The following is a 27,074-nucleotide window of genomic DNA, read 5'->3' as shown; positions in this document are numbered from 1 at the left end:
AAATTCGTTATCACTGCCCTGTCATTTGATTTATAAATTCCCCAAAACCAGTTAAAAAGACGTATAAACGTAAAGTTTGGCTTTATAACAAGGGCAGTTTCGATAAGTATAGGCAGATGTTGGCTAATATTGACTGGGACAATATTCTGAATTCTAATGATACAGACAAGATTATTAGCGATATAACATCTAAACGCATCGAAATTATTTTGTGAATTTTTCTATTTTGGTCAACCGCTTTAAAATTTATATTTTTAAATCATGGAACTTGCTCAACGTATTTAAATACTCTTCTTTTATAAATACCACTTTTGGGACACTCAATGTTTTTCTTTGCAAAGCTGAACAAGTCATGAGCTGATTGTATATTTGTTTTACCCCGAAACACCGCAAAATCTGCTTGGTTCTTAAAAAACCCAACAGGGCGTCATGCGGGCTTTTGCCATGAGAAGTCTCAAAATAATTTCTGATATCATTTGAATGATCAAAGACAGGAAATTTTTCAAGATTTTGAATATTGAAATGCATTTTTTTTCTAAATTCTATGCATTTTTTGAAGACTGATCGTGTCTCAATGTGTTGTTGACAGCAACAAGTATTACGATCTTTTTCTGTGACGGATTTTACGTAAAATGGTTTGTAACTTTCGAATAAACGCTGAAAAAAATTTTAAGTTTGAATGTTTATAATATTCATTATATATAAGGTGGGTGTGATTTTTTAAAATAGTCACAATAGCGTGCGAAACGTCTTAGTATTCGACGACGTAGACAGAGCAAATAGTCTTCATGACTACTTTGCTTTGCAGACACAATTGGAAGACAAAAAGGCTACACTGTCTGACATTGCAATCAATCGAGAGCATAAATTAGAAAATATCGTTGTAGATGAAAGTGATGTAGAAGATGTACTTTCTATTTTGAATATTAATAAAGCCTCTTGACCACACTCCATAAATCCTAAACTTCTTAAGGAAGCCTCGTCTATTTTAAAATACTCCTTTTGTAAACTATTTAATATGTCGTTATCTTCGTCTTACTTCCCGAATGAATGGAAGAGGGCGAATGTAACACCGATTTTTAAAAATGGTTCTCCGGGCGAAGTAAAAAACTACAGACATATCTCCGTACTTAGCATTATTTCAAAATGTATGGAGAGATGCGTATACAAACATGTACATAACTTTTTAATACAAAATGAAATAATTACTCCCAGTCGGTCGGGGCTTACCAGGGGCAACTCTGCCATAAACCAGTTGATATGTATGTCCGACGATATCGGGAAAGCTTTTGATATTGGGAGAGAAATAAGAGTTGTCTTTTGTGACATAAGTAAGGCATTCGACCGCGTATGGCATAGAGGTCTCTTATTTAAACTCCAAAACCACGGTATTTGTGGGGATTTGCTACACTGGTTCAAAAAAATATCTTTCCGGGAGGGAACAAAGGGTGGTTCTTAGTGGTGGAAGTTCTGACTGGACATCCGTTGAAGCTGGTGTTCCCCAAGGCTCCATATCAGGACCCTTGCTGTTTTTGTTATTTTCAAGTAATGGTTCTTGGCATTGAATATAATGTTAAGAAAGCTTTTATGAGAGTGATTGTTTTGCGTAAGGTGCGTTTTGTCCTTGACAGGTATGTCTTGGAGAAAATGTACTTTCCCTATATCAGACCTATCCTTGAATATGGTGACGTCATTTGGCAAAACCACACCCAATATCTAGTTAACAAGCTAGTGTTCAGTTAGAAGCTATGCGCATCATCACGGCAGGGACAAAAAAAAAACGTCATTTGAAAAACTTTATCAAGATACGGGTTGGGACACACTTTCGTCCAGGAGGGACATAGACTTATTTTGCTATATAAGATTATAAACAAGGAATCCCCAAGTTATTTATGTGTTCCTAGTTTAGTTGGTAAACGACACGGTGACTTCACTCCTCAAGTTTATAACTTTGTTAAATTTCGTACACGCACAAACTTGTACTCAGAATACTTTCTGCCCTCTACTATCCGTTTGTGGAATAGTTTGCCATTGGAAACACGAATGTCTGGTTCATTAAGAATATTTAAGAGAAAACTAGAGACACATAAAAACACATGTCCAAAATATTATTATACAGGGACAGGTTTCCTTAACGAGCATCTGTTCATGCGAAATCTTGTAGACTCTCCAAACTATTCATGTGGTCATGTCGAATCAACTTCTTTTTCAGTGTCATAAGTATGACCAGCTTCGTACTTCAACTTTAAATAAACTTAATTATTCTATCGATATAAACTTGTTATTGTATGGGTCAGATATTCTAACATTTGATGAAAATATTTATGTATTTAAACTTGTTCAAAAATACATTGTTTAGATCAAACGCTTCTGTTGAACTGCACTTCAATACTCTTCATTGCTCTTCACTATCAATATCTATATTGCATTACATAGTACTACATGTACATGATGCATCTTATTTCTTAAGCATGCTTGTTGTATGTATAAATGTATAAATTGTCAGTATTGATAAGGAGACGGATTAATAAAAGCTTAGTGCTTGTTTCCGAATCCTGTTTGTCAAACTTTGATTGATCTATTTTGTACATGTGTTTGATATCAATAAATAAAATATGTTTAATCTAAGGTTTTCAGTCCTACCAAAACACTTGTTACTCCCGTAGTGGTATTAATTCAACGTTGATCCTGAAAAATTCGAAAGAACTTTTGGAGTCAATCAGTTCAAGACTATTATAAGAAAATAATAGCATTAAAACCTATGATTTTTCAACACTGTATACTTCTATTCCCCATATTCAGTTAAAATCCCGTCTTAAAAACATTATACATCGTTGTTTTTCCAAAAAAGATGGTACACCTAAATACAAATATATAGTTCTTGGTAGAGATTGATACTGTCTATGTCAGCTTCTAGATCAGATAATTCTTATCTGTTGACAAGTTATCAACATCAACAGATTAAATAATGAAGATGATTTCAAATTATTACATGTAATTAGGGAAATAGAAAAAAAATCCCTAAAATAAACTGTGAGAAATATTAGTTTTTTCAGCATTAACCATCTTCCGCTATGTTACAGCATTACTACTAATTGGATACTAGGAGAGTGCGGTTTACTCACCAAACAAGGAAATACTATAGAACTGAAAAACACACGATGGAAAAAACAAAGACAACTTGAATCAATAATTAGAAAAAAAGAAAAAAGAAAAGACGAGAGTTACTAAACAAATATTAATGTACTGCTACTCCATGTTAGTTGGTGGACATTATATGCTTTTTGTGCACCAAACATAACTACAACACACTAGAAATAACAAATAATTTATTTACCGATGTAGACGCTCTTTTTTATTATAAAAATTTTGTTGCATTCATTACTTTAGAAATTCTGCACACTGTAAACTTTTCTTATACAAAAAGACCTTAACATATACTATCAAGAAGCTGATTTAAACAGACAAAATATTTTCAAAGACTATTTTATGTATAGTGTAGGCTCAATGGCCCTTTCATAAGTTGTCAACTGTTAGATAACAGGCAATCAACACATTTGAATGGAGTGCTATTTCTTGTTAATTGGTGCATGTTTTTTCAATGACAAGTTCACTTGTCTGCTTTCAAGTCGGCGGGTGTTTCTAGAAAAGCAGAGGACGCTTACCCTACCTGTGCACCTGGTCCATTTTCCCAGTTTTTAGTGGAGACCAAGTTGCTCATTTACTTTTTCTACTTTGTATGTTTTATTTTAGTTACATTATATTCTTTGTTTTGTTTGTTTTTGTCCCTGTATTACATTCTTTTGATTTCCGCTAGAATCTTAGTTCCTTAATTATTCTTTCAAGTAACATACAATCATCACATCAAACTAAAAAAAAATTCCTAGATCAAACACTCTACATGTAAAATATTTTTATTGAAAATTTTAAAGAACTCGTATTTGATTAACTACAAAATATTCTATTCAAATATTTCAAAACCCAATGAAAGCACCAAAGTGCAATATTTTACGGAATTGACATCTTGAAACTGAAAGAAAAAAAATTGTCATTGTATTTTTGTATTTTGTTAACTAGAACGATGATTGAAAATATCATGATACTTTTTGTTTTGTTAATTAGTAAGACAATTGAAAATATCATGATACCTTTTGTTCTGTTAACTAGTAAGATGATTGAAAATATCATGATACTTTTTGTTCTGTTATCTAGAAAGATGACTGAAAATATCACGATATTTTTTTCGCTTCTGTCCCTTATTTGATCATCATTATAACGCAGAAATCACCAAGTAAAATTAGTGTCAATTACAACAGCGGCAGTAGTATGTTTAGGGACAGAAAAGATAACATCTAGACGAACGAGACAGACATACAGAATTCATGGGAAGAAAATTTTTCTGAGGTATTGAACAAAGAACCACCAGCTAGGCCAGTTATAATAAATAAAGACAGAACATGCAGTGAAATAAGCAACACTGAAATATCAGAGGAGGAAATAAGATCACATTGAAGAGAATGAAGAACAATAAAACACCTAGAATAGATCATATAACAAGAGAGCTGATGAAAACAGACACTGAAATAACCACAAAATGGCAAAAGATGTTTAATAAATTCTGAAAGAAGGTAGAGCTTCTCAAGGAATGGTCAAGGGAGATACTTATAACTTTTGTCCCAAAGAGGTAAATCGTCGAGACGTTCAACCTGGAGAGGTATTACGCTGTTATCAGTACCAAGCAAGATTCAAGGAAATATCTTGATTAATAGAATTAAAGAAGGAGTTCACAAAACATTAAGGAAAGGACAAGCTGGATTGAGGCAAGGAAGAAGAACAGCAGTCCAAATTTTCATTCTAAGAAACATTATTGAACAATGTGCCGAGTGGTAATCACCTCTGTACATCACATTTATAGATTTCAATCATGTCTTTGACAGTATAGATCGAGACACCTTGTGGAAAATAATGCATTTATATGGAATACCATCAAAGTCTACAACAGTAATAAAGAAGCTATACAAGAACAACGAGATATGCATAATTATCAAGGATCGCAATCATATTTGGTAGAGATTGAAAGCGGAGTGAAACAGGGATACGAAATGTCTAGCTTACTCTTACTTCTTGTGTTAGACTGGATAATGACAAACAGCATGGAAGGAAATAATACAGGAATAAGGTGGAAATCATTTACGAACAAACTAGAAGATCTTGATTGTGCCGATGACATCGCTCTATTGTCGAGCATGTTCAACGACACAGAGGACGAAATAACAGCCATTAAAGAATGGGTTAATATCAATGATGGAAAGACAAAGACCATTAAAATGACTGTGAATGTAGACAAACCAGTAAACATTGATGGGAAAGAGTAAGAGGACGTAGCTGAATTTTCCTATTTTGGTTCAAAAGTGACAAAAGAAATAAGAGCTGCTAATGACATCAAAGGCAGGCTACAGAAGATCAGAAATGATTTCCTTACCCTAAGTCAGGTTTGGAAATCTAACATATAGAGCGTAAAGACCAAGATAAATTTTCAACAGTAATGTAAAATCGGCATTGTTGTACGGATATGAGTGCTGGAGGATGCCGATGGCTGACATCAAGAAGTGTTAGGCATTCCAGGACAGATGTTTGCGTAGGATATTGAAAGTATTTTGGCCTAACAAGATTAGCAACCAGCGGCTTCATGAGAAAACAAATACCCAATTAATTGAAGATTACACCAAATCCAGAAGATGGCGCTACATAGACCACATTTTAAGGAAAGAAAATGATGATGACACAAAGATTAACATGGGCAATAAAAGGTAAAGGAAACGAAGAAGGCCGAAAGACACGTGGAGGAGAACAACTGAGAAAGACAGGAACACGATATGGTATCAAATGCAGAAGAAGAGGTTGCCGGAAACCGACCAAGGTGGAAAGATATGCTGCACGAGGACTATAGAGGATAAAAGGTAGGTAGATATAACGTAGAAATGTCTTGGTTTCAGTTTCGAAAAAAGTAATATGTTGTCTTAACAACACCAAGATTTAACTACATTGTATATATTCTTTTTCGAGATTCAATCATAGTATTATATCAGTTCGTACTTATTCTTAAGTTGCTTTTATTTATATTAGAAACGCTATAACTATTTATATCAAGTACAAACATGACAACATACTGACGTTTTCCGAGGGGCGAGTGTGGACCAAGACTGGTATTGCCAGAGGAGGAGGTTAGACTTAGAGTGTCTTGAAAATAGCCGTTTTTCTATTCAATCCGAATAAACTCCTATTTTACTCTCTTTACGGTATGATAGGACCAGTCATCCCATCTTAAATAGCAAGCTTCTAGCAGTAAGTAACAATTCATCAACATTTCATGACATTTGGCAGACTACCTCTTATGTTTTTGCACGAAAAAAGCTTTGCAGACTGCAGCTACATGCGCCCACAGAGCTGGATCCCTGAACAGATGGGGCAAATATGGATACAAAAGTCAAGCATGATACAGCTCTTTACTTTGATTGTTATTAAACATTTGACACAAAATATGTGAAAAGTAATAAGGATCTCATAAAAATAAATAAAATAAAAGCTTCGCTGAACGCATTTTGTTGAGCTTTGTTCACTTGGGGCAAGTGTGGACACAATATTAGTTTGTGACGCACTTGCAGTTTATTATGGACAGAACAATTGGTTTGGGCACATTATAGCACATAATTTGAATTTTCAATTAAAGGTGAAAATGTCAATCTGATCAATTCATAAGGTAATAAATTAAAGAAAACTTCAAATTGGACAAAAAATAAAATAGGCTTCTTTTTTTTTTTGGGGGGGGGTGACCCATGGCCAGTTGTTACTCCAAAACTGTTGAAGATAAATCTACCCTGTATAAAATAGTTTAAAGCAAAATTTCGAAAGGAAAACATTGATATCTGAATCATCAAAGTTAGATCAACAATATTTTTTTTATCAATTCTAATGATAACACCCATTTCCCATTTTAGCTACTTATTTTCAAAAGGGGTGTGGCAAAACGTCCAAGAACTACAGTGCCATATACTTTTCTAGGAACGATGTGTTAAAATTAAAAAAAAAAAGGTTAACTAAAGTAAATAAACTATAGTTAACGGACGCTAACAACGACGGAAAATGACAGGTTGATACTAATATACGTCCGATAAAATGTTTGCTGTCACGTTAAAACCTAACTAAGGTTTATAAAATTTCCTAAAAGCATTTATTAAGTGATAGTGCAAAATCCCCTTTTAATGACATTTCAATGCAGTCTAAATATTCAAAAAGGGAAACCAGACATTTATAACAATTGAACAATGATCAAGCTAACATCAATAGTTACAAACTACTTCCATGAAAATGGGACAACCACTACACAGTTATTGTTCGAAAACTTGGAAACCCCCATGAACTATATCCCATAACTCTTTATTTTGAAATCCGATATTTACAAAATAAAAAAAAATCTTACACCAATATAAACAGTTCACCGAAGGTTTGATAGAGTAATCAAGGGAACCAAGCTTATAGTGGTAATCAAAAGAATGTAATCCAGGGACAAAGACCAGACATGGAAAACAGATGTACATAACAAAGAACATAAATTAACTAAAATCATACATACAAAGTAACAAAAGTAAATGAGCAACTCGGACTCCACTAAAAACTGGGAGCATGGACCAGGTGCACAGGTAGGGTAAGCGTCCTCTGCTTTTCTAGAAACACCCGCCGAGTTGCTCATAAAAAGTCAAGTCCGGGGTAGACAAACGAGGAAAGGAAAACTATGACCCGTTGAATAAATCAGTTTTCATGGTGCTGATGGATACACCATAACGATCCACGAGTTCATGATGACAACCATAAAACTTCTATAGTGATGACTTCAATCTTGTAGCAACATAACCCTGTTCCATAAGCCTATTTGTTAGAGTTCTAGCGCGTAGTTTCGACAAGCTCTGGCATAACGTATGAGTTGTGATATGAACACTCCATAAGCTTTTTTAACAATACTGCTGATGTTTCCGAGTTTTAAGTACAAACAATGGAAAAACGTGAAATTTTTAAGATCAAAAAGGAGCTCACATCAACAGAAAAGACACAATCACCAAAGTTTCACAACCATTAGTGGCATTATTTTTGAGTGGAAAGTGCTGACGACAGACGGACGTAAACTGGTGTACTATCGTATGTCTCGTCTAAAATAAAAGACGTGCGTATAAAAAAAAAACTAACGACGTCAGCATCACAACATAATTAACTTGCTAATTGTAGCGCTCGTATCAAATTATATGATAGCTGTTTTTGACTCCTTTAGGTGTATCGTCATTTTCATCAGGTTTGAAAATCCCAAAACTCTGAAACGAAGCTGTATGAAGTGCATGAAATTTTAACTTCTCTTAATTTTTTCCATTTTCTGATATTTAATGTTGTTTCACAAATTACAAAATGAATAAAACACTAAGGCCTCATTACTTGCATTTAACATTGTAGAGCCTCTCGGTGAGGAACTTTGCTTCCTATTTCGATAGTTTTGGTTTTGAGTACTTCTTGTATACAATTAATTTTTCGGAAGTAATATCTTCCTTAACATTTGATGTTAATGCTGATAATGAGAGGTTACTTCTTGAAACACGCATAAAGCATATTTTGAACTATATTTTCTTATTGGTATTTTTTTTTGTAATTCAACATTTCATGTTTTCTTGTATATTCGTTATCCTTGGAATATTAGTTTGATTACCGTTCAACTTCTTGTTCCCTTGATTTCCCTTTCATTACTTCTTAAACATCACAATGACTATTATTTTTGGGGCAAAACATTGAGTATGTAAAAGTCAAGTATTGAAATATTGAAAAATTCAAATATAAACATCAATCAAACATGGCATTCTCAAAATACAAGTTCAATATAAAATGAACCACTACCTTCATTGAATTTCTTTTTTCCAAGTTTCTATACTGCTTTGTTGCTTAGCGTAAACAATGTACTTTTGAGTAGTAAATTTGCGCCTAAGCTTGTCCGGAAATGCTTTCTTATATTAATTTTTTTTCAATCCAAATATTACCCAGTTGAGAGAAGCGTTGGAAATCGTCAGTAAGCAAAAATACTATTCAAAATTAAGAAAAAAAACTTTCATCAAGGGAAAGGAATGATTGAGATAAACAGTAGGACAGTAGAGACCCAACAAATTACAAATGCTGTATGTATTAATGTTAACAGCTTGGCTTGATCTAATGCTGTCTTTAACCCTTTTAATCCAGCAGAATTTGGAGTTTAATCGTTGCTGAAGAAAGTACAAATCAAAATAAAAACCGATAAAACTACTTTTGCTACATTTCAACCAGTTGTGTAAAAGGTCTAAATGAGGAAAAACGATCATTTCTTCCACTATCGTTTGTCAACAAAGGTATAGATGCAATTAATTTGGCTTACATCCTCCATCACAAACACGTCATGAACTAAATTCCCCCGTATTTCAAAGACAAATAAAAGACCAATTCTTGCATATATCTGTACGTCACCTAAGATGCATGGTGGTCTTCTTCCTTTCATACAAAAGCCTCTTAAACTTCATCACATTCGAACCGAACTCTATTGTATACTTCTCACTCAACTATACTCCCTTTACAAAACAAGTCTGGACACTCCTGTTTCTGAACCTACCTCATCATTCTACAGACTTGTTGCCATCATTGTTTATATTGGTTTCCACAGACTCTTTAAAACGGTCTTTGTAAAAAGATTAAAATTAAAAGTAGGTCAAAGTCCCCGATAAATGTCTACTACACATGACAAATATGTTGTCGCACCAGCAGACAAAGCCCAAAACAACATTATTTTTGTCTGTAAAAATTTTTACATGAACGTTTATTAGCATAGCAGTAGTAAGACCTGTACTGCTTCCACTTAGAATTGTCAACGTAACCTTTCATCTGTGGCAACATTCCTTCAGCACCTGCGTATGGAGTGTTCATATCACAACTCATACGTTATGCCAGAGCTTGCCGAAACTACGCAGACTTTTTGTATTTTGTATCGCGCCAGACTTCTAACAAGTAGACTTCTGAGACAGGGTTATGTTGCTACAAGATTGAAGTCATCACTACAGTTTAATGGTTGTCATCATAAACTCGTGGATCGTTACGGTGCATCTATTTGCGCCATGAAAACTGGTTTGTTCAACGTGTCAGTTTTCCTTTCCTCTTTCGTCTACCCCGTACTTGACTTTTTATGAGCAACTCGGCGGGTGTTTCTATAAAAGCAGAGTACGCTTACCCTACTGGTGTACCTTGTCCATGCTCCCAGTTTTTAGTGGAGTCCGAGTTGCTCATTTGCTTTTATTACTTTGTATGTATTATTTTAGTTACTTTATGTTCTTTGATGTGTATGTCTGTTTTTCATGTCTGGTCTTTGTCACTGGAATACATGTTTTTGATTACCGTTAGAATCTTGGTTCCATTGATTACTCTTCGGCACACTCCAAAGAAGAGATAGTGGAAAACCATAAATCAGTGCTATCCTCTTTTGGTCTCTCTATTAAAGACGATAATTTTGATCTGCCGTCTATTTACTAGATTTCCAAACTTCACCAGAATCCATACAAACAACGCTACCTAGCTGGATCTGCAAAATGTTAAAATTTTCAGGGAAGATAGTTAAAAGCGGTCATGTTAATTGGTGAGGGACCATAACGGATACATTCATAGGGGTAGACATGCCAAACATGATTGTCATTAATTTTTTTTTTTATCAAATTCTGTTTATTGGTTTAACCGAAGATTTTAAAGAAAAATTAACGACGGACGACAGACGACGGACGAGTGACGCCAAGCGATGAGAAAAGCTCACATAACCTTTCAGGCCGGGTGAGCAAAAACGTTAATTAATAATCGATGCACCAATGACAGAAAATTGCAATGTTGTCCAAAATAATTAGTAGAACGTCTGTTCTGGAATTCCAGGAATAAACAAAAACATCTTGTCATACGGCAAAAACAATATTCTAAATTTATAAATAACAAATCTGATGCCGCAAGATTAGCTTTTAGTACAAAATATCTGTTGTGAAGAGCTTGGCATCGTATGTTGCAAAAGACAAGGAAAGAATATGCTATTACACTTTTATCAATAAAGGAACTAAGGAAGAATGTATTGTCATAAATTCAAGAAATAGCATCAGTTTTATAATCTATACTTAAATTCATGTTACTAAAACTTCAAAACGACAAAAAATGTCTAATACTGTAGATCATGGGCTGGGAGGGTTCACCGTGCATCCCAACCTTCAACTTCATGGTGATTTTCGGGTACCCTTATACCTCCCATTACCGAATCAATTTGTCGTCAAAGAATATTCTCGGATTCTTTTAAAGTATAAGCCTATATTTGTACCACACTGGACGTGACTCTTCGAGAGTCTAAGTCCTCCAGGAACAGCATGTGTGAACAAACTAAATACATCAGCATAGAGCCCAATGTCTCAGCTTTACAATTGTACCAAGAAGTTGCGGTAGCACATATGTTTTTGGAATAAAATAAAAAAAAAATGTCCCCCTACCCCACCGAAAAATAGTTTAAATTAACATACTACAATTTAAACAAAGAAAGAAACAAAGAAACATTCAAGCTTGAGTTGTTGTCAACAATATTAATACAAACTGTTAATATATAGTTATAAATATTTTTCTATTCAAATCAATAGAAAACAAAGTATGCAATATATCCCGGTACTTGTACGCAACTTTCATTCGTATCCGGAAGAATTCGGAGACGTTCCGAATACGTTTTTAAATTCATTGCACTGTTGTCGCCTGCTAACAAAATGGCTGAACGGGATGTTGACAGGTTGTTCTAAAAATGGCAATGACCTCTTTATATGGGTCAAAATATTTCCGTGTTTGGTGGTGACAGTTAATGTGATTCCATTTTTCTTTCAAATAATAAAAACAAAAATGCATTCCTTTCAATTTTAATAAAATTTATCAAACATTCATGATTCATATTGCACTAGTTCATATATATATATTATGCATCATATTTGAACTAGTGCAATAAAACACATACATTGCTGTCAAATACATTATATCCAACAAGTTAGTATAATGTTAATTGAAATATTTATCACTATATAAAAGGTTATTGCATTATATTGCACTCGTAAGCTCCTGCAATATAATATTCTGCTCGGGACAATATTCACCAGTATTCATGCAATAACCCTATATTATAATATACATACTATGTTGCCATGGTTTGAATATTGTCACATGGCCGAACATATAAAATTAGGTGGCTTAATCGTCATTATATTAATATGAATTAATGAACGTTAATGTCAAATGCTTAAAGGGATAAACGACACGAAAACAATATGAATATTGACAACTATTGTAACAACAGTTATCAGCTGCTATTACAATACGTATAAACTGTACATTTAGCTACATGACTTAGACTATACTTTAGAATAAATCATTACCAATAATCAGTTAAATATAATAAGAGCACATAAGATGCACCACATACAAAATTATTAGAATATTTACATTATGCACTTTGTTTTCTATACACCACGTACAGGCATATCTCATACTATAAACGTAGTATAAATATTGAAATTGCGAAAGGCATTTAATGAACATTCAAATACTTGCCGATTTGATGCCAGATCAACGTTAGATCTATGAACATTCACTGACCGGTTTAAATCGCAAAATGTTTGATTTTAAATTACAGGATAAAGATGACACATGTTCAGTCTTATTCAGACATTTTCTTCTTTTTCAGCTTGTGGTAAATTCATCTTCTTTCAGTTGAAGTGAAATTGAGGAAATCCGTTTATATTATAAAATTACTGCTGGAATTTATTTTCGCTGTGTTTCGTCACAGGATTTAACCAGTAAAGCCATTATCCAAGCAGGAAATTAAGATTCGCACTATATATGAGTGTGTTCTTACAAATATATGAACAAAGATACAACTATTATCCAATCTCTAGGACTTTAAAGAAATATTTTATTTAATTATTAATAATTTTCATCGATAAAACTGTTTTGTTAGATAAAAACCAAAGATGAGTATTTCAACACACGGAGCAGAATGGCATGAACAATTCTTATTTGTGTTTTTTGTCTCTGAAATAATTTTATTTACACCAACGGTGTTTGGTAATTCGTTATTGATTTATTGCATCAAGGTCAATCGAAGTTTACATACAAGGAGCTTTATTTTGATGGCTAACTTAGCAGTTGCTGACCTTCTTTGTGGGCTTGTGTTTATGCCATTTGATATGTCAACTTACATTTTTCCTGACCTAAGAGGACATAAGCTTTTGTGTCTGCTGCGGAATTCACTGTCTATTTGGTCCGTCGGAGCATCGATACTAAATTTGCTATTGATGTCAATCGATCGTTTTTTAGCCATATTTAAACCTCTTCTGCATATGAAAATGTCAAAAACATACATGACAGTGTTGATAGGTGCGTCATGGTTGTCGTCGGCTACCATTGCATACTTGCCACTGATGGGTTGGAATTCTTGGAATGAAACGAATAAATGCATTCATAAATGGTTTGCGCCGATCCCGGAAGGATACAATCTTTTGGTATCACTTGTGTATGTAACATCACTTACACTGTCTTTTGTCTTAATTATCTCTGTAGTAAAACAATCACTTGTTATAGTAAATAAGAAAGAAAACGATGTTCAAAGGATTCCTGCTGCCCGCGTTGTAAGCGCTCTAGACAAAGCCAAACTGTTTGCAGTGATACTGGTTCTATTTGTCGTCTGTTGGGTACCATATTCAGTTCTAGCTGTTTTAGAAAACAGCGTTTTTCCTGGAAACATATCAGTTTCGATAGCAAAACGATACAGCAGCATATTATCACTAAGTAATGCTTCAATAAATTGGATAGTATATGGATTAAAGAATAAACGAATTAATCATGCATTTTCAAGGGTTCTTTGTAGATGTAGAAGAAAAGTTGAGACTGACACATCGCTATCGTTTAATTCAATCAAAACCATTACGAAGAGCAGTTCTTTTATACTTGGTGGTGAGTAGAATATTGCGAATAAAAAGATTGACGAACGCTCGGTTTTGTATGAACAAAAAGTCAAACCTTAATTTTATTTGTGTATTTTCTGTATATCATGACGAGCAGTGACACGAAAAGTACTTTGTCATACTTTCTGTAAATGAAATACTTGTATATAATGTAAATAATGTATAACATTAGAACTTCATTTCACTTGGAATGGAACACTTCTCTTGACATCTATTCTGTACGTTTGTTTTTATTATGTTCATTATGTACTCAGTGAATCATTAACAATATGATTGCAATTAAATTTCTTATTTAGCTTTTTTTATGATGGTTGGTGATTTTAAAGCATTTGAAAGCCGGAGTAAGAACTGGAATTATTTCCATATCAAAAACAATTGAGCGCATTAGCATTCCACACATATTAAAAAATGTTCAAAAATGAGGATTTATTTTATGTATATCTACTATTGATAGCTTCAGGATCCTTGACGATAGTTTGATCTAAAGACTTCGGAAAATTAAACTTTGATTACAGTACAAAATTGAAAAAAAACCAAAAAACAGAAGTAGTTATATATTCACAGAACTGGGACATTAAACAACTTTCATCAGTTTCAAATAATTAAAATGAATAATACATATTTGTTTTTCTTATTTTACCGGTTTAAATATCGGTTGCAAGGATGATCTCTCGGAAGTCGAATAAATAATAAAGAAAATGGAAAAGGAGGTAAGGTATCTGTCTCTATGCTTCTGCTGGAATAGCAAGTATGAACAATTAAAAGTTAAAGTGGTTTATTAAAAAAATTAACAATCTCATGAAAGATTTTTGGCACAATCAAAATATCAGAAAACCCAAGAATTGTCATTTTAATGTACTCGTAGTTATAAATTCGAATGTTATATATTTTCCATGTATTGATATGCACTTTTACAAATTAAATTGATAATAATGAAGGTTTTCAAAATTCTTTAAACAATATAAGAATATCTTATATAAATATTAATCACTGATATACATTGAGGACACTCTTTTGGTAATAAGACCAAACTTAACCAATCTAAATTTGTACGATAAAATGTGCCTTTAAACATTTCAATAACTATTTTTTAAGATATCCTGATATAACAGTTTGTGCTGAACTGGGTTTGTGTTACAATAATGCCATTTTGAAATAAAATCTCACTATGATATATGACAGTGTAATTGTCTTAATTGTTGTTTTTTTTTTCTCAACACAAAGATATGCTTGTATGTTCGTCTAGAAATCAACAAACTCTATTGTCTCCACTAGGTACTCTTTCCTTTCTTTCTGTAGAAATATTATTCGATGAGTCCGAATTTAGGAGTCCTGTACACGCAAGCACACCAGGTCTCTCAACGAAAAAAGAAGGTTTTTTACCTAAGTCCTTGACTTCACTAATTACGGACGAACTTGCACTATTGACATTACTTTGATCTTCCTCTGACGCTGAACATAAACGGCTATTGTCTAATATATGGGGATCTGGTCGTTCACATGAAATATCATTTTGAGCTTGGGTAATACATGTAAATTCTGATGAACCCATAACATCAGAAGTTGGTTCTTCAAATGGTGGGGTACCAGGTACAGAAGGTAATATATTGGTATCACCAAAATTATGTGAAGATGACGTTTCTTCATGTGGATGAGTTACAACTTTGGCACTTCGAATTGAAACATTATCTATAAACAAAATATCAAAATTTTATTAAAACATTAACACAAAGATATTGTTCCCACTACTGTAATATATATATATAAACCAATAATGTTACCATGATATTAACCGTATTTCTCATTGTAGATACAAAAACACTTTTAATGTTTGACTCTTCCACACTCTCTAACATATTACCACTCATCCCTCCGATGAAAATAATGATTATTTACACAGAGTACGTCTTATTTGTGATAAATACGGATTAGTAATGTTTCTACAAATTCTTCAAATTCATTTCTACTTTTTTTCAATTACGGCCATTTTTACCAGTTTATCTTATAATTAAACAGAACAGTTTATGCTCATGTAAGGTATTTATTATTTGTTATATGTTAAGTGAATGTTTGTGTTTACCAAGAGGTTGGTCAGCGTCGCTTTCTCTGTTTTCTTGTTCCTGTGGCTTTTTCTCACCAGTATTAACCACTTTTACTTCTGTTGGTAACATTGGATCGTATGATCTTCTATTCTTTTGTGACTTTTTCCACAGTTTTAAAAACTTTTGGCAGAACAAAATAAGCACCAACAAAAGAGCTACGATTGCAATAACATAAGCACCATATACAGCTACAAAAAGATTGAAATTAATTTTTAACTTACGAAAATGTAACATATCAATTGTAATGTTAAATTTTTTTATATGGTGGTGTTTTTTCGGCAAAGAATAAATAAACGGCACATTGATTGATCCTTTGTTATAAAAATGAATCAGTACACAGTAATATATCTATTATCTGAATATATTAGCATTAAAACATATGATGTTTCAACACTGTATACTTCTACTCCCCATGCTCAGTTAAAATTCCGGCTGTAACGTCAGCCTCATATCTTCACCTACACTTAGATATCGATGGTAAAGGAAAACTATTGACCAAACTTTACGACAAACGTGATGACTTTTCATTTAGAATTGTCAACTTTCCTTTCATCTGTGGCAACATCCCTTCAGCACCTGCGAATGGAGTATTCATATCACAACTCCTACGTTATGCCAGAGCTTGCCGAAACTACGTAGACTTTTTTTCATCGTGCTAGAGCTCTAACAAATAGTCTTCTGAAACAGGGTTATGTTGCTACAAGATTGAAGTCATCATTACAAAAGTTTTATGGTCGTCATCATGAACTCGTGGATCGTTATGGTGTATCCATCAGCACCATGAAAACTGATTTATTCAACGGGTCATAGTTTTCCTTTCCTCGTTTGTCTACCCCGGACTTGACTTTTTATGAGCAACTCGGCGGGTGTTTCTAGAAAAGCAGAGCACGCTTACCCTACCGGTGCATCTGGTCCATGCTCCCAGTTTTTAGTGGAGTCCGAGTTGCTCATTTACTTTTGTTACTTTGTATGTATGATTTTAGTTACCTAATGTTGTGTATGTCTGTTTTCCAATGTCTGGTCTTTGCCCCTGGATTGTATTCTTTTGATTACCGCTATAACCTTGGTTTCCTTGATTACTCATAAAAAACATGATGACTATTAACACCCAATCATTAATAAAGAGCAATGCAAGAAGGTAAACGACATTTATTGTCATTCAAACAACATATAATTTGTACTTACAAGGTGTCTGGCCTGATGGAACAATGCCGTAAACATCTGGAACAAAGCCAGATTTTTCAGTCGTTGTTAACTTTAATATATCTGAAATATTTTCAAATGAAAATAAAGTATATTGTTAGAATATCCAATGTTTATTTTAGTTCGTTTAAACGATCGGGGTAATGGCTAGAAACAGCCAATTAAATTACAAAAAATGGCCATTACATTTTTTTCTGAACTAAACACTTTAAAGAACCTATATAAAATTCTATGATAACAATGAATATGCTAAACTAAAATATATGAAATGTAAGTTTAACCGTCGAGGAAACAATAGAGTCGATAATGGCCGTAAATTAATCCTTTTTTCTATTTCGGAATAGTTACTTACCACTGCACGTTGAGCTGCACTGTTCTGGAATTGAATCTGACCTACATATATCTATAGAACAATACCCACATCTTTGTTCCTCATCATCACAGTATTGATTAGGATAAGTACAAATGTCAATTCCGCAATTAAATCGGAAGCCTTCACTTGGTAGTTTCATTTTTTAAACAAACTGTTTAATAGCTAGTATTCATTCAACATTACATTTTATTCATAATGGAAATTTTCAATTACATACATGCGTATTTAAGGAGTGTTTAGCATGTGGTATTTAAATCTGGATAAGGGAAAGCCCAATTAGATAATATTAGAACCTTGCAATACGAATTAAAAATATATATCAATAGAAATATGACCTAAATCGAATAATTAAATAATAACATTTTAAATTGCTCAAGATAGAGTAAACTTTTTTCTGCACGTTGAACATACTTTACTGAAATATAGAATTGTGATATGTTTACAAAAGCACCTTGATTAATTTTAAAGACTAATCATATATGGACCTTATTTATGTATTCTAAATATAACTGGGAATTTCTTAGTTATATTATGAATGATTTATTAAAATTACACTGGACTTAAAAGATTTTGTACTTTGTATAGTCCGTTATATTGTTATTCAAATACATAAAATAAAAGTGTGATTAGTACTACCCGATCCAATATGCTGATATATTTAGAAATATTTCTGTTTACTACAACAAACATGTGTAATAATGTAATAGATTTATAATTTATTTTGTAGTTAGTTTTCATGAAAAAAACTAAACAGGGCATTGGCGAAGGCATTCCATTTATGCGACTTTTGAGATATTCAAAACGTATTAAAATACTCGATTTGAATATTTTTAAATTTTACATTGTTCACGGCTTTGACTCCTCGAAGGTAACTAAACGTTTGTAATGTTATTGTAACTTTTTTTTAATCCCACTTTAAGTCAATTTTGTTTAATTTACATGCCTTTAAACATTTTATAGTTAACTTATTTTACTAGTTCTAGAGCCGATTTTGTATGACAAACGACGCTAATTAAAGTTAGTACCTGCTGATATTTGAAAGGAGGTTTATAAAGATATACCTGTGATTTATGCATATATATCTTGGTAATTTCATTTTTTTAAACAAAATATTCAGTTTCAACTAATGAGGTAACATTATTCAAAGACGAAATGTTCGGTTGTATGTACGTTTATGTATACGTAAATCATCTAAGGAGTGTCCAACACGTAGTACAAACAATGTATTTAATTTTAGATTAGGTCCATCTTAATAGTTATTACTAGAATTTTGTAATACAGTGGTTTCCATATATAACGATAGAAATATGAAAAATATAGATTTTTGTTTGTGTGCAGTATTTTCTTATTACCTTTTATACTCCAAGTTAAATTATATATAAGGACAGCGCTTGCTATCTAAACGGATAACATACAAATTATGCCAGAACTCATATTCCTGGCTGGTGTATCGCTCTACATATACAGACCATTGTTTCAATATAGCTTTTTGACATGGAGTAGATAATCTTGATTTTGACTTTTTGTCAACAAAATACTGGACCGACATTTTATCATAAATAAGCGAACAATGAATGTAGACTAACAATCAGGGGTGCGTTTTTGGTTTATGAATTAATGATTCATCTAAGTGTTGATCCAGGTACAAATACCTTTACAAAAAGTAAAATGTTTGTTTGTTAATTGATATTTATTAGAAATACTAGGGACATTTTGAAAAGGAACTTAATTAGAGGGCTGTATCAAGATTTTTTTAACGTTTGTAACGCAAACAGGTATCCAAGTACTCAAATCGTTGCAATCCCTAATAAAAACATTCTAGGAAAGTTATCGGCAACAAATATCAAAGAATAATCAAGGGAACCAAGGTTTTAGCATTAATCAAAAGAATCTGATCAAGGGGCAAAGACCAGACATGGAAAACAGACATACACAACAAAAAACATAAAGTAACTAAAACAATACATACAAAGCAACCAAAGTGTCACTAATGGAACAATTCAGATATATCAAACTCAAAGTACATGACCAAAACAGAAAATGGGGAACAAAAACAATCCACATAAACAATACAGCGAAGGGATAAGAAACCACTCGAGAAAATGCTCATATCAATTTTGAACGTTATTATTTCGCAATGTAGTTTGCCTTGCATTTACTTCAATGTTCCAACGTTCTCCTTTTTGAATGCATTATTGCTGTATACGCTAGACATCGGACGAGGTAAGTTCCAGACTGTCGGATAGGACTAAAGTAGTTCAATTCTAATAACAATAAATAACGGTTAATTCGGTGAGTTGCAAACGTCTTTTCTTCAGCCACCAGCAAAATAAAAATGAGACTTCGGTGTTTTAGAGGTTTGGATTTGCGATTTTTCAGAATTCGATAAACTATCTAGGAAGGAAGACAGGTTAAACAAGTGTGACTACTAGACTAATGAGTACCAAATATAAGAACTAAGAATCGTTAAAAAAATAAACAAACGAGTGTAGTTTAGCGACACTCAGTAGACCACCTCATTTGAATTAGAAATGATGTAGTTCCATCTCGTGTCCTATCTCGTTTCAATGAAAACATACGTCATTTTTGTGTTTGTTTTTTAAACAATATATACAATTTAAGACATCCCTTCCATGCCCGTAAAGACAATAGAATGCACCTTCGATTTAAAATAATGTAATTATCAAAATATTCCAGATCTGTGCAGAAGTACTCCCTTGTCGTATAAATAAAAAAAGGAGTTTTATAATCTTTTATAATTTGTGACCGTCTACGTATATATACATATATATTTTAGTTTCCTTTTATAAGAAAACTTAAAACATCCATGATGTTTTCATTAAGAATTATGGACGAAGTGGTAGAACAAAAAAAAAAACTATTATAGATATATTAAGAAATGTCCGTACCTAAGTTTTAAATGATTTTAAGTTAGCATATAATATAAAATCACCATTCTTTATTCTCGTTGGCTTTATAACTCTAAATAAAGTGTAATCGTAAACTAGCTAAAGTGTTGTAAATCCAATGCTGAAAATAATTTTTTTTAACCTTTTCTGTTATTCTCGTCTTCATAATGCTATTTTTCAGAGGGTTGTAAAGAATGCTCCTAAAATAATATTATGAGAGTTATGCAAAAGCTGTTTTAGTAGATTCCACGAAAATACTGTCTATTAATCAACTAACCAAAGAGATAAAACAGCTAGCCACCCCAAATTCAATAATTTCTTTGCTAACTGGGTGACCATATACATTTTTGATTATCATTGGTCAATTTTTGCGGTCAAGGATTTTGTTTACTTCGACTCTTACAAAATGGCGGGAATTAATAAATGTCAATTTTTGCAAAGACCACACAATACATTCAATTGATTGTGATGTGTTTCTTGCTGCAAACAATGCTACCTGCGCTGTCAAGAAAAAAATATGCAGGCCGATTAATCTATTATTGACATTAAAAATAAGATGATAAAGATAACTTTTTAAACTGGTTTGTGCCCTTATTTCTACTACATAAATCGAAAAAAGATATTTTCTTTTCAATTATTTCGACAAAATATCAAACAAGTATTGGTAGATCTAAATAGTAGGATTTGTTTTAGATATATAATTATGATGTATTTTCAAAAGGACCCTTATTACTTTAAATGCTAATAGATCTGGATCGTGTATCTATCAATAGAACTTAGAAAAACATGTTCTAAATTTAATTGTGAATTCCCTAGCTATTTTAAAAACAGTCTTGCTTATATTAAATTTGACTCAAAGCTATACGTAATTTCGTAATGACGTAGCGTACGGTGTTGGTGTCATTTTTGGTAACGTCGAAATCGGCAAAATTTGACGTCTTTTTTGTATTGCGACGTACATCTTTCGATAATTGTTACATGTAAAAAGAAGTGTGCTTATTTAATTTTTTACATAAAATAACACACACGACATGTTTTATTATTTAATTATCCGATTCAATATTAATATTTCGTACGTTTTGGTCAATTGAAATGATCAAATTACATCCTGATATGGTAAATAGTTTGGCATCAACCATTGAAAAATAATTTGAAGGAAATTTTATCCTATGAGAAAAATGTTTGGAATTATGAAAACAAATTTCGTGATGCGCTACAAAAAAGTAAAACACCCTCACAGAAAGCCAACAAACCTACCAGCAAAAAAGTCAGTAGCATCCCCCCGGAAATCATATTGTGAAAGCGTATAAAGTGAATCTTTCCTATTTGGTTTTATATCTGTAATGTAGATGTATGTTGATATTTCCGAATTGGAATACATGTATTCGTTTCGGAATTTTATAAGATCTGTTGATAAACATAAAATATTGCTAAAAATTTCGAGGAAACAAGACCTTGGCAAATCTTCATTTTGAGAAAATTTGAGAGCGAAATCTCCCGTTTTTATTATACGACAAAAACAACTTGTGGTCGTATAATGTTATATATTCTTTTTCCTGTTTTCTTTTCAACATTTCTTTCATTATTTTATCAGATCCGCTAAAATAGTATTTTTTTAATCATTACGTCCACAGTCGTAAAAATTTAATCTAGTATCGTAACTTTTGAATACTTTTTATTGTTTTTGAAATTGATGTTTAACGAGTTTTTACGTTGCAAAACAGAACGTTACGTTGGAAACGTCAAAAATGCGCTTTGTGACATTTTTGTTAGACGCGTTTTACATATGTATATAACCCATTTGTTAATCCAAAGAAAAAATGAAATGATAAAACCATAGAGGAAGATGAATACATTTTTAATTGTATGAAGAAATCGACGCAACACCATTTGCCTTTTTGAACAATTCGTTCGAATTTCGCATGGTGTACGCGCGTGAATAAATCAAATGTAGAAAATTTAGATGTCGTGACATTTTGGTTAGACACAAACAAAATTCTGTTCTTAGATACATGTTCGACCAAGTACCATTATTTTTAGAACATACCATCTGCAGCATATACACATGTAAGATTCAAAATGTCATAGTTATTAGTTCACTCAAAGCTAACGAAAAAAGCTTTTGATAAAGACCGGGTAGCACGCAACGTGTAGAAAACGTCGGGAAAAAGACAACGTGCGTATTTATCTACTATTAGCCAATAAAACTCATTATATCTTAGAATAAACATGATATTCTGAATATTTATACAGTCCTTTAAGCGTGAATATACTTTGATAAAAATATAATTCGTTGTTATATTTTACATCCGTAAGCAAGAAAGTAGCCAATGGCCAACGTCGAAAAAATTAAGATTTGTGACATAATTGAAATACGGACAAAAAGGTTTTTAATAAAAAGACTGATTGAACATTTTATATATATTTTCATTGGGGTTATGTAATAACTTGTCAATATAGATAATAAATGTCCCGATTTAAAAAATCTGTTCGCATAATTTAAAAAAAAATGTTTAACATTTTGTCTTCAAATCGCTTTCTTTTCATTTTGACAATGTCAACATCAAAGGGGTGACATTTTTACAATGTCAACATCAAAGGGGTGACATTTGTAATATTGTAATACGCTTTGGTCTAATCATTACGCCATGAAAAATATGACATAGTCTGCAGCACAAACTGCTCTTTCCAAAAAAGTTTGTTTTATCAAAATACGCCGAGAAGCAACTTAGATATATTGGTGAAATGGGAAACACGCATTTCTTAATGTTACCCGTCCACATATGAATATGGACGTTCTTGTGATCTATTAATGCTTTCTAACCAGAAATAACGGCATCTTTTATGATTTATGATTGTAATCCTACTAAACCAACAACCATTTTTGAACATTTTAATATCTATAAAGCCTTTTATAACTCCACATTCTAATAGCAATGTTTCGGTTTTCCTAACCAGCCCCGATTCAATTGAATGTGACTCCAACAACGTACGTAACATCAATGTAAACATTAGAAATTAAATTTATAACTACCCGGTCCAATATGATGAATGTTAAGAAGCTAATGAATAGTCGGCACCTCCCTGATCTTAAGATTCTTTGCAAATTAATTTGAGCTATTAACAAAAATACTTGAATATCTGGAGTAGAGTAATCAAGGGAACCAAGATTCTAGAGGAAATCAAAAGAATGTAATCCAGGAACAAAGACCAGATATGGAAAATAGACAAAGAACATAAAGTAACTAAAATAATACATACAAAGTAACTGAGGAACGGTAGGTTAAGCATCAAGGAAATTGGAAACCAATTCAATTTCTCACTTGCCGGCTGAAAGAAGAACAATAATGGTGGAAAAGGTTAATTGTCGACCTAGTAGTAAGTCAGTTTAATAAATAAATGTAACATAAGGATTTTCAATTATGATAAACAGATTGTTTAAAAGCAAAACTCAATGTTTTTAACAAAGCATTTTCTTTTAATATAGGTTGTCTTCATATTTGTGGTACGTATTACATTTAAAGTTGTCTGTTAAAAATTCCTTGGTGCGTTTTTGTCTCATTAAAATTCATTTATAGTATTAATACTCAAAAATTGCATCTGTAGTATCAACTCATAAGCTCTGGGCCGAATGTAACCCATACCCCATTGACCTATTCCCCATCCCAATTCCAATGCCTCGTTCACTATTTATATTCACCATCGCCCCATGCTTTTACATTTTACGAATGTATTAACATCTATTTAATACAACATACTACATTTATAATTAAAGAATTTCCATTACTTTATGTTGTACTTTGCACGTGCTTTGAGTAATCTGTAATAAAACCTTATTGAAATAAAATTTTAAGTATAATGAACTTATCCGCTTTTCGATATAGGAAATGAAAATATGACAGGGTAAACAAATTGGTTCCCATGATGTATATTGATATACCATTACGATCCATGAGTTCATTTTGACGAAATATTTATTGTGATGACTTTATATTGTAGCAACATAACCCTGTTCCAAAGGGCTTAATAAAAAGATTTTTAGCACGGAACATTGTCCACATTTTTCGGTATGATCTGGGATAACATATACGCAGGTGTTGAATGGATGTTGTAAAAGGTGATAAAATTGACGATTTCGAACGAGAGGTCATTGCTTTTGTCGTAAATGTTCCCTTTCACGATTAGATCAAGATATGAGGCTGCCTCCACAGTGTCTGAAGTGTTCTTTGTCTCTTTGGAGCAGTTGATATTGTGATGTATAAAATCCCGGAATTGTGAATATCTTAAAGACAAAACGAATCGAAGATAAAATGATCTGGCTCAACGATGTTATACTATTTTGGTAAAGTCAGCCATAGAATCAGCCTCCTTAAAGTTAAAAATTTGGTTAATAGATTAGCGAGTAGCGGTGCACATTTTTTCCTTTGGAATGCCGACCATCAGTTGAAAATACGACCACTACACTGGAAAAAAATGTTGTCACTAAAACAATCCGGAAGTTTGACAATATCCCATATTTATTTGGAAGTAACAACAATATCCATTGTATAATGGTTCTGAGCCGGGATTTAAACCGAGCATGAAAAATAATATTAGTATAGAGAGTTGAAAATTCATTGATGCTATTGTACTCCGAAAAAAATAGCATTGAGACTTTTCAGAATATTTGTCCAATCTTATTAAAGGGACCGAAACATCGTTTTAACCAAAATTAATAAAAGTAGTGACTCACAGCCAGCATAGAATTGTACTTTTACTTAAGTTGATATTTCAGCAGAAATGAAAGTTTCATCTTGACAAATCCTGATTATTCCAATGTACATATTTTTATCTTTTAGAAATAACTAACCAGAAAAGAAATGATTTGTATGCTGAATTCAGCAATGGCTCGTTTTTACCAGTGCCGTTAAAAGAAAGTGATATAACAGAATTTGAATGAAAACATTGTAAGCATTGAGTGTAGTTGTAGACGTTTACGATCGACAGTGTTCCACGGTAGGAAACATGTTATTTCCTGACATAACCAGGTGTCATTTGATTAGCCATATTTCGGAAAAAAATACCGAAGCGTCAGAAGTGGTATGATCATAAAATAAAAATGGTCTTAACTGAACACATGGAACAGAGACAATCTACGTTAACATCAAAAAATAAATACTAAAACTTGTCAAAAAAATTGGAATTTTTATGTGGTTCAGAGGTATCATATGTGAAAAGTAGAAATGCATTTTATTTTTAATAATGATGTGTTGTTTTATTTTTTGTTTTGACTCGCTGTAAATAAATCTGTTTGCATGTGCTCTATAGGGGTTTTTATCAATAATAAAATAACTATCATTATTTGATAACACGACTGTTAGACAAGACAAATCTAATGATCAGCCATCCTCATAAAATCTTTGCATTCCTTGCAACTCATGTTTCGAAACTTTAACACTCAAAAGAATGCTAAAATTTGAAAATTTCACTTAGTAGATGAATTAAAAAAAAGACAGCCGACGAATTAAAATTTTACTTCTAAGTTTCTACATTGCTTCAAGGAGTTATAGAAAATATTTATAAATCCTTGATTTCTTTCAAGAAAATAACACATAGCACGCAATTTCAAATTTTCGATATCCGGTTTATCGAACGCAATTTCAAATTTTCTATACAGATTTTATGAACGCCACTAATTTATCAGTACTTGGCCAATCGGGAAATATAATTGCGGTCAGGTTTTTGATGTACGGTTTTGATCCCCGAGCGATGTATACAGAAATTTAATGGTTTAAACGGTTTAATTATAGAAAAATAAAATGTATTGAATATTATAGGGATATTGCATGAATACTGGTGAATATTGTTCCGAGCAGAATATTATCGTGCACGAGCTTGCGAGTGCAATATAATATTAAGCGAGGGACAATATTTATCAGTATTCATGCAATAACCCTTTTATTATATAGTAATAAATATTTCAGTTAACATTATACTAATTTGTTGGATATAATGCATTTGACAACGTTGTATTTGTTATATTGCACTAGTTCAAATATGATGCATAATAAATATATGAACTAGTGCAATATGAATATATGAATGTTTGATAAATTGTAGTAAAATGGAAAGGAATGCATTTGTGTTTGTATTATTTGAAAGAAAAATGGAATCACAATAACTGTCATCAAACACGGAAATATTTTGACCCATATAAAGAGGTCATTGCCATATTTAAAACAACTGTCAATATCCCTTTTTTTAGCAGACGCTAACAGTGCAATAAATTTTAAAACGTATTCGGAACGTCTCCGAATTTTTCCGGATACGAATGAAAGTTGCGTACAAATACCGGGACATATTGCATGCTTTGTTTTCTATTGATTTGAATAGGAAAATATTTATTTCCCATTAAATTTGCCAATGAAAGTCT

The 27,074-nt window shown here is 32.4% G+C and overlaps 2 protein-coding genes and 1 long non-coding RNA gene across 3 annotated transcripts; 2 read left to right on the top strand and 1 right to left on the bottom strand.

The window, feature by feature from the left end:
* The first annotated feature begins 12,671 nt into the window (after positions 1–12,671).
* Positions 12,672–14,072, top strand: LOC148618786 (adenosine receptor A3-like). Its single transcript, XM_088576872.1, has one exon. The coding sequence runs from the start codon at positions 13,083–13,085 to the stop codon at positions 14,070–14,072; it is 990 nt and encodes a 329-aa protein (XP_088432998.1). The 5' UTR covers positions 12,672–13,082.
* A 761-nt stretch (positions 14,073–14,833) lies between these two features.
* On the bottom strand, positions 14,834–17,955 carry LOC148618785 (uncharacterized). The gene is made up of 4 exons (XM_088577991.1): positions 17,733–17,955; positions 17,363–17,443; positions 16,156–16,365; positions 14,834–15,764 (listed from the first exon to the last, which is right to left on the bottom strand). The coding sequence occupies exons 1-4, from the start codon at positions 17,890–17,892 to the stop codon at positions 15,325–15,327; spliced, it is 891 nt and encodes a 296-aa protein (XP_088434117.1). The 5' UTR covers positions 17,893–17,955; the 3' UTR covers positions 14,834–15,324.
* A 577-nt stretch (positions 17,956–18,532) lies between these two features.
* LOC148618784 (uncharacterized) lies at positions 18,533–26,508 on the top strand. The gene is made up of 3 exons (XR_015921442.1): positions 18,533–18,621; positions 24,150–24,167; positions 25,501–26,508. It is a non-coding gene; the product is annotated as an uncharacterized LOC148618784 (long non-coding RNA).
* Positions 26,509–27,074: the final 566 nt, after the last annotated feature.

The sequence above is a fragment of the Perna viridis genome, chromosome 4 (genome assembly GCF_037379345.1).
Source record: "Perna viridis isolate PV_CMFRI_1.1 ecotype Kerala chromosome 4, ASM3737934v1, whole genome shotgun sequence".
NCBI lineage: Eukaryota > Metazoa > Mollusca > Bivalvia > Mytilida > Mytilidae > Perna > Perna viridis.
This window is presented reverse-complemented; position numbering and strand designations above follow the sequence as displayed.

Bases quoted from the DNA above. Each gene is read 5' to 3' on its own strand.
- LOC148618786 (XM_088576872.1), top strand. From the start codon at position 13,083: ATGAGTATTTCAACACACGGAGCAGAATGGCATGAACAATTCTTATTT.
- LOC148618785 (XM_088577991.1), bottom strand. From the start codon at position 17,892: ATGAAACTACCAAGTGAAGGCTTCCGATTTAATTGCGGAATTGACATT. The intron at 16,366-17,362 runs GTAAGTACAAAT...ATCTTTTTGTAG, and splicing joins TCCATCAGGCCAGACACCTT to CTGTATATGGTGCTTATGTT. The intron at 15,765-16,155 runs GTAAACACAAAC...TTTTGTTTATAG, and splicing joins CGACGCTGACCAACCTCTTG to ATAATGTTTCAATTCGAAGT.